Consider the following 9,045-nt stretch of genomic DNA (forward strand, 5'->3'; position numbering starts at 1 on the left):
AAAGGCCCTTTGTAGAGGGAAGCAGAGATTTGCAGCGGTGCGAGAGCTCAAGGCTTAAAACAGAGATGAATACAATTTTGAGTGGTGTGGCTTTCTTGTCAACGTCAGGACAAAGGATTTCACCATCTTCCATGTTGAACACATTATCGGCGGTTTCCCATGCGGAAATAAAAAGATCAACTCCCCCTCAACCATAGGCTAGCCGAATCCACAGGTGCCCTCCAATCAATCAACTTTCCAGGGGGAGTTTGTTTATTATATTTTCTTTGTTTTTGTTTAAAAGGACTGGCCATCCCAATTACCAACATCTCCCGTGCAAGTACAAGTGAATAAACACCCATCACGAGAATAACCCGCTTAGCATGGAAGATATTGACCGCCTCGTCACTCCATGAGAAGTACAGGCACACAAAACAGATGTTTCTTTGAATTATTAGAGATGGCACATGCAAATTTACTTGGAATGGCAGGGTAATACCGTATATCGGTAGATATGGTGGACTCTTTTGGAACAACTTTTGGGCATAAGGATTTGGATGCACGATCAGTATTTCCGCTTAGTACATGCGAATGCTAGCAAATAGATTGAGAAGCGACCAACTAGAGAGCGACAATGGTCATAATCATGCATTGCAAATATTTAGCATTGGCTACGAGCATGAGTAGGATACAAACACCCTGAATATAAATATCATACAGGCTACATTGGTTTTGAATCAACTGCATGTGTGAACATGTGCCAAGTCAAGCCACTTGAATCTTTCAGAGGAGGATACCATCCTAACATACTACATCATAACCATTTTAATGCATGTTGACGCTAAATATAAATCATTATCCAGTCGTAGCTACTTAAGCATGGCATGAGAAACTATAATCTCCAATTGTCATCACAAACATGTTTACTCATAATATGCTGAATCAAGGATATTGAGTTAAATATATTTACAAAAACAAAAACAAAAACAAGAAGAGTTTATACCAGCCTTTCCTTGCCACAATCACTTCATCAAATTATCATCATTGTTTCCTTTCACTTGCACAATCAAATGATGTGAAAATAATAATAGTGCAAGTGTGTCGTGGACTAAGCTGAAATCCGTAAACAATTTATTCAAAGGAGAAGCCAAGGAAATATTGGCCCTTAGTTAGATCAACAATAAAACATATGAGAGCCACTCAACACTTTTAACATAGTCTTCTCCATACAATGACTCAAGAAAAGAAAAGAAATTCAGAGAGACACACTGAAATATTTTTGGAGATTTTAGTTTTTCTGTAGAAAGAGAACCAAAGAAGAAAAATGAAAAGCGAGAAAAACTATTCACACCAAAGAACTCCTAACAAACAACTAGAGAAGAAACGGGAAATATTTTTGGGTTTTCTTTTTACTACTACGAGCTATCTAAAAAGAAATAAAAATAAAAAAAGAAGCGAGAAATATTTTTGGATTTTCAAAGTTTTTCGAACACATAAAAGAAAAGCAAAATAAAATGAAACACAAATGTACGATGAAAATGATGAACACCGACAGATGAAATGAATGTGTGATACATGAATGTAATGCCGGTGAGAATACGTACGCCCCCAAGCTTAGGCTTTTGGCCTAACTTGGTAATCACCATACTAGAATCCATCAGGTCTGGTAGGAAAATGGCGGGGCGGAGGTACTCGAATGTCCCAAGGATGGACCTCGTTCTCTGCCGCAGCCAACTCGTTCTTATAAGCAATGCTATCAGGTGGCGGAATGACGTATCTGTGCCTGGCATTAGAATCAAACAAACAAGGAGCAGGCAACAAAATAATTTCACGAGTAACCTCGCTAAATACCAAGTTGTAAAGAATATGGTGAGGAGGCTCAGGGTTAGCAATAAAGTGGTGATCTATCATGGGTTGATTGTCTAAATAAACTTTAGGTAACATGATATCATCATGGCAGATATCAACATTAAAGCGTTCAGCGAGGTGAGTAGCATAAATCCCAGCATGAATACTACATCTGGTTCTATTAGTGTGCAAGCGATGTGCAATAATGCCTCCCTAACTATAAGTTCCATCACTATAAAGTGCACGGCGTAAAATGGCAAGGTCAGGGGCACTAAGCGTACCACCCTCCTTCATAGCAGTCAAACATTTCCCTATGAATAAACCAAAGTAATGCACGATAAGAAAATGCAGACTAGTAACTCTGGCCTTAGACACACCCCTAGACTCTTCCACGGTTAAAGTAAGGAGGAAATCCTCGAACTTCTCAAGTTGGGGTTCCCTCAATTCCCCCTCAGACGGAATCAAACATATGTCACAAAATTCAGCAAATGTGATCTCAAAGTGTTCAACATACAAATCAAAGCATACTAGCATCATCACAAGTTTTATTTATAACAGAAGTAGCATCATCAATTACTTGTGACATATCAGATTGTATAGCAGGTGGTGGTGTCGTAAGCCTACTTAAAACAGAAGGTGAATCAAGTGTGGAGCTAGATGGCAGTTTCTTACCTCCCCTTGTCTTAGAGTGTACGATCTTAGTCTTAGCGTCTTTCAGATTCTTCATAGTGATCAACAGATTTATAATACCAAGTGAACTCAATGAATAGAGTTATGCTCCCCGGCAGCGGCACGAGAAAAAGGTCTTGATAACCCACAAGTATAGGGGAACGCGACAGTCTACGAGGGTAGCACTTAACCCAAATTTATTGTTTCGACACAAGGGGAGCCAAAGAATATTTATGAGTCTTAGCAGTTGAGTTGTCAATTCAACCATGCCTGGAGAATAATATTCCCGCAGCAAAGTATTTAGTAGCACGGTAGTGTGATGGTTTGGTAGTAGCGGTAACAATAGCAATAGTAACAGTGACAAATAGCAGTTTTGTAGTGATTGTAATAGTGGCGGCAACAATAGTAACTTAGCAAAGATCAATATGAGCAACGCGTAGGCATTGGATTAGTGATGGATATTTGTGTTGGATGACATTCATCATGTAACAGTCACAACCTAGAGCGATACACAATAACTCCAATTCATCAATTCAATGTAGGCATGTATTCCGTATATAGTAATATGTGCTTATAATAAGAACTTGCATGTCATCTTTTGTCCTACCCTCCCGTGGCAGCGAGGTCCATAAGGAACCTAAGGGATATTAAGGCCTCCTTTTAATAGAGAACCGGAGCAAAGCATTAACACATGGTGAATACATAAACTCCTCGAATTATAGTCATCCCCCGAGAGTATCCCAATTATTGTCGCCTTGGGGTCTACAATTCAGAACGATGACAAGTGCATACAACTAGCAGATAGGATAAAGAACTCAAATATATTCATGAAAACATAGAGAGTTCATATCTAAAATCATGGCACTCGGGCCCTAGAGACAAGCATTAAGCATAGCAAAGTCTAGCAACATCAATCTCACAACATAAAGGATAACAGGGATCAAGCCCTAACAAATTGACTCGATTACATGATAAATCTCATCCAACTCCATCACCGTCCAGCAAGCCTACGAAGGAATTACTCACTCCCGATGGTGAGCATCATGAAGTTGTTAGTGAAGGAGGGTTGATGAAGACGATGACGATGAATCCCCCATTCCGGAGCCCCGAACGGACTGCAAAACAACCCTCCTTATAGTACTGAAGAACAGGAGGTGGCGGCGGCTCCGTACTCGTAAAACGAATGAAACTTCTCTTGTTTTTTTCCTCCAGGGAACGGAAATTATAGGCTTGGAATTAGGTCAGACGGCCGCCTGTGGGACCCACAAGGCATCAAGGTGCGCCTTGTTTCCCTGTGATCAACTGGTGGCCCCTCTCTGGTGGATCTTCATTCTAGTATTTTTGTTTATTTAATAAAAAAATCTTTGCGAAGTTTCGTTCGATTCCGAGAACTTTTATTTCTGCACAAATCATGCAAATCAGAGTCCAAAACAAGAGCAAAGGTATTTGGAGAAGTAGATACGATGGAGACGTATTAGGCCGCTGCTGCGGCTGCTTGTCCTCCTCATCGTTGGAGGAGCCCTCCGTCGTGGATGCAGATGGGACCGGAGAGCGAGGGCGGCAGCGCCATGACCCGCCTGAAGAGGAAGTTCCACAACCTCCGCTTGCCGGCATGGAGAACTAGGACTTCGGCATCACCGCTGGGTTCGGGGAGCAAGAAGGGCTCGGGGACGGTGACAGCAAGGGGAAGGTGGACTGTGGCGTCGCCGGCGCACGGCTTAGTCACGATGCGACCAGGCCAGGCGAAGGGGCGGTCATCCCACTTCATTGCGGCGCAGCGGCCGGAGTTGCTTTCTCGGGACGCGACGACACCCGAGATGTCGCGTCTGTCTGCGCCGCCCTCCCATCCGATCAAATTGCGGGCATCAACGCCGGCCATTGCATGCTCTGGGCCGACATGAATGCCCGGCGGCAAGTGGTGCGGGCGTTTGAGGGAAAGTGCGGGAGAGGCGGGTGGGATTTTTCAAAGGGCAAGGGTAGTTAGAAGCGGACATGGCAGCGGTCCGGACGCCTGCTAAGGCCCCCTAGTTTGTCTCCGGTTTGCGGAAAAAAGGATGTCCAGACCACTCAGCGGACCGATACACGCACATGTTGGATGGCACAACACGTCTGAACATCGCGATGTGGACGCCCGCAAATCCTCCTAGTTTGTCTCTGGTTTGCGGAAGAAAGGACGGCCGGACCGCTCGGATGACACAACATGTCCGGACCGCGTGATCTGGACGCCCGCAAAGCCCCCCTAGTATGTCTCCGGTTTGCGAGAAAAAATACGTCTGGACCGCTCAGCGGACCGATACAGGCCCGCCTTGGATGGCACAACATGTCCGGACCGCGCAATCTGAACGTCCGTAAATGGCTCCTAGTTTGTCTTCGGTTTGCCAGAAAAAGGACGTCTGGACCTCTCGGCAGACTGATACAGGCCCGCCTAGGATGGCACAACATGTCCGGACCGCGCGATCTGGACGCCCGCAAAGCCCCTAGTTTGTCTCCGATTTGCGAGAAAAAGAACGTCCGGACCGCTCGGCGGACAGATATAGGTCCGTGTTGGATGGCACAACATGTCCGTACCGCGCGATCTGGAAGCACACAAAACCCCCTAGTTTGTCTCCGGTTTTGCGAGAAAAAGGACGTCTGGACCTCTCGGTGGATCGATACAGGCCTGCCTGGATGGCACAACATGTCCGGACCGCGCGATCTGAACGCTCGCAATGCCCCCTAGTTTGTCTCCGATTTGCGAGAAAAAGTACGTCTGGACCGCTCGGCGGACCGATACAGGCCCGCGTAAGATGGCATAACACGTCCGGACAGCGCGGTCCGGACGTATGCGAATGGCCGGTTTGAGGGTTGGCGTGTGAGATGTCCTTAGATAGCATATAATGCCTTGATTGGAACACCATGGTAGACAACATGACGCCCTCGATAAACGTAGTTGTCGCGCCATCAAGCATGGCGTCCAGGCCGGGTGTCATGCTATCTATAGGCCGGGGCATCTTGCAAACCGGACCAGTTTGTGAACTTTTTTCAAATTGGGGTCATTTTTGCGCCCAAATTTTAGAGCAAGGTCGAATCTGACCATTTTTCACCAGTAAGAAGATGCTCCATCACACTCTGCAGGTCAATGAAGATTTGTGTACCTAGTCACACCCACCTCAGCCAATCATTCCATACCGGTTCAAAAAAATTCGAATCATGCATGCCTGCCACCGTGTTGGAAAATGAAAACTGAAGGGAAGGACAAGGCATGTCCCAAGCAGCCAGGTCTATGATGTAAGTCTAGACAAGACCTTTTCTCTCCGGAGACTCTACGTGGCTAAAAGTGAGCCTACAGCTTGCCAAGCGAGGAAAAATGTGGCCAAAAGGACGGAAATTTTTGAAATGAAATGAAACGCCAGTCCGCAGTTTGGGCACAGCCGCACGTACAGGCCATCGCTACAGGGGCAGACAAATTTAGCTCTGAATTTTGCGTGGGCTAGGCAGCATAGCTATGTAGTATTGCTAGTGTGGTGGTGGTGCTAAAAGCTACGCCTATGATGCATGACCTGTGAGCTGCCGCCTTCCTTGAAAAGGACGGGACGCCGGGAGCTGCGGCGGTGAGTGACTACGTAGCGCGCTCCGTCCGGTGCTCGGCTATTGCCTTCTCAGCGGCTGCGTTGCTCGGAGACATGCGACGCGATCAATGGTTTTGCAGCGCAATGAACGATCCATACATAATGTAGGCAGCGGACAGGTCCAGCCGCACGTCGTCGGTAAAAAGGGCTCCGCGGTGGCGGGACTTTGTTCGAACAAAGAGGGCAGACACTCACACTGCTCAGGATCAGAGGAAGCAACAACCAAGAACCGTAGCCGTAGGCATGCAACATTTGCTGCGGAGGAAAGGGGGGCAAAAGCCGGCACGCCATGCGCAGGCAAATTTGACAAATTTAACCTATAGACGAAATCAAATCACAGAATGAACTGTCCGTGAAACTATTTCACACGGCTGACCCGTGGCGCCTAGCTCTCAGGCGCTGGGAGCTAGGCGCTGCACTAGTGCAACGCCTAGGAGCTAGGCGCTACACTGTATAGTGTGGCGCCTAGCTCTCAGGCGCTGCACACTGACTTAATAATTTTCTGATCACACGGGTGCGACGCTGGCCGTGTAGCGCCTATCTGTGAGGCGTTGCACAGTGTAGTGTGGCGCCTTCGTGTCGGGCGTCACACAAAAAGTCAGCCGCGTGAAATAGTTTCATGAATAGTTTATTCTGTGTTTTGATATCGTCTATAGGTCAAATTTGTCAAATTTGCCCCAGGCGCAGGCCCCACCCAATCACCAACAACCAGGGTGCCACCCTTTTCCCGCAATCCGCAGCGCGCGTGTCTGCAGCTCTGCCCCCGGCGCTCTCTCCCTCCCGGGGAAAAGGAATGGAAAGGCAGGGCACGCACGCACGCAAAGACGAGAGGCGAGTTTGCGTCGTGGCCTCGTGGAATGGGGTCGCAGGAGCTACGCCCAAGTGGCCAGCCAGCGCCAGGGCCGGGATCACGCCTCCCGGCCTCCGCTCGCCTCCTCGATCGGTGGATTCCCTTTGGTTCGTCTCACTTTCTGTTCCCAAATTTGCACTCCTCCTGTCCTGCTCCACGCCGAGCCATGTCCCACTGTCCCTGATGGCAGCGCTAAGCCGGTGTTGTGTTGACAACATCCAAATTGATCTCCTCGTCATAATCTGCAGATAAAGACTATCAAGACCTGGGTAATCACAACAAAAGTCATACAGCAGGGCTCTGTACTACTACTACTACTAGCATGTCGCCAAAGGCTGCACTACTGTAGCTTTCGAAGTCTGCGAGGGACACGCCAAACATGATGTACTACCACTACAGTGGAGTGGTACTAAACATTAGCGTCAATCACGCTAATCAATCAGCCAAAATGCACGGTGCATGCATGCAAAAGAAAAGTGACGGCTTATTAAAACTTTGGCTCCCAGCTTTGAACTTTCAAACATCATGCCCGTAGCTTGGCCGCCAAAACCCCCCGCTTTAAATACACCCCGTAGCGCCGGACTCTTTCTCTCCTGACACTGCAGGCTCACATAGTAATAACCAAGAACACCGAGAGAGAAACCAGCCGATAGCCATGAGGTGGTGGGGGCTGAAATCTAAGCAGCAGCAGCTGCTGCCGCAAGACCAGGCGCATGAAGAGAGCAAGAGCGGCAAGGGCAAGGCGGCCTTCTCGCCGCTCACCTGGTTCTCCAAGCTCACGGCTAAGCACAATGCCCTTGCTTCCTCTAAGCCCAAGAAGCATGCCGCGCCTGAGGTCAAGAGCTCCGGCGGCGGCGGCGGCGGCGGCGGCTTCCATGAGGGCACGACCCCGAGCCCGGCATCGCGGAGCAGCCCGGCAGATACCTTGTCACCCGCGGCCACCGATATCGTGCCGCGTCGTCTCTCGGTCGGCAACGATGGCGCCGAGGTTGAGGCCACGGCCGCGCGCCAGCTCTCCCGCCGACGCCACTACTCTGTCGGCGGCGATCGCGATTTCCCGCCGCTCAGCCACCTCAGCGCGTTCTCCCGGGCTGCCTCCCCGCCGCAGTGTGTGCTGGCGACGGCGCCGACCCCGGTGCTGACGCTGCCGTCCGACACGGACGAAGAGAAGCGGCCTCGGAGCCACCAGCGCCGTCGCCGAGGAGGCGGGCGGCGGTCCTTCTCCGGAAGGACTATGCCGGGCGTGAGGCTGGCAGCGGTGCGCGTCCGTTCGCCGCGGTGCAACGTGGCGGCCGTGTCGGGGCTTGAGAGGTTCGCGGTGGTGCGGCGGACGAGCGACCCGCAGCGGGAGTTCCGCAACTCGATGGTGGAGATGATCACGAGCAAGCGCATCGGGCGGCCGGAGGAGCTGGAGACGCTCCTGGCGTGCTACCTGGCGCTCAACGCCGAGGAGCACCACGACTGCATCGTCAAGGTGTTCCGCCAGGTCTGGTTTGAGCTCAACCCCGCCCGCATTGCCACCGTCACCAGCCGGCCACGCAGCTGAGCTTCCTTGTCGCGCAGCCGACCGGTTCGTCCATGTAACAAGTGCCGGTGGTTCATAATTGACGAAGTACGGTGATCTTTTTGACAGTTGCTTGTTTTCTTCTCTAAACGCGCTGTCCGTACTCGCATTATTCAAAAAAATGTTTTCTTTCAATTCTTTGTTGGTAGCTTCCAAGCTGATCGCTTGGTAATTATGTTTTCTTTGAATTTTTTAACACGGTATAATCGAAGTCGCTCAACGACACCACCTTTTGTTTCTGGCACCGCCATGACATAGGGCAGTTCCTGAAGAAGAACAATGTGCCTGATGTGCTCTTGTGTTCATCAATGTCGCCAGCAATGTCGATGTTGCTATAGTCGATCAAATGTGCATCACCAACGATGGTGGTGTAGCAGTAGGCAATGTCCAACGTGTCGCCAATGTACCTAAGCAGGTTCTTGACGCCGCTCATGTCTTCGGTCGTCGGCACCTCCATGAAACTGAGAGTTAGCGGTGGTTCTGAGATGGCTCTCTCCTTCCTCTCCCCCTCTCCCCCCTCCTCCCCC

At 49.5% G+C, this 9,045-nt stretch overlaps 1 protein-coding gene across 1 annotated transcript; it reads left to right on the top strand.

Annotated features, from left to right (window-relative positions):
* Positions 1-7,515: 7,515 nt before the first annotated feature.
* Positions 7,516-8,823, top strand: LOC109751513 (uncharacterized). Its single transcript, XM_020310400.4, has one exon. It carries the CDS (start codon positions 7,610-7,612, stop codon positions 8,498-8,500), a length of 891 nt encoding a protein of 296 aa, XP_020165989.1. The 5' UTR covers positions 7,516-7,609; the 3' UTR covers positions 8,501-8,823.
* The last annotated feature ends 222 nt before the right edge of the window (positions 8,824-9,045 follow it).

This window comes from Aegilops tauschii, chromosome 3 (genome assembly GCF_002575655.3).
Source record: "Aegilops tauschii subsp. strangulata cultivar AL8/78 chromosome 3, Aet v6.0, whole genome shotgun sequence".
Classification (NCBI taxonomy): domain Eukaryota; kingdom Viridiplantae; phylum Streptophyta; class Magnoliopsida; order Poales; family Poaceae; genus Aegilops; species Aegilops tauschii.

Coding starts and splice junctions, on each gene's coding strand:
- LOC109751513 (XM_020310400.4), top strand. CDS start 7,610: ATGAGGTGGTGGGGGCTGAAATCTAAGCAGCAGCAGCTGCTGCCGCAA.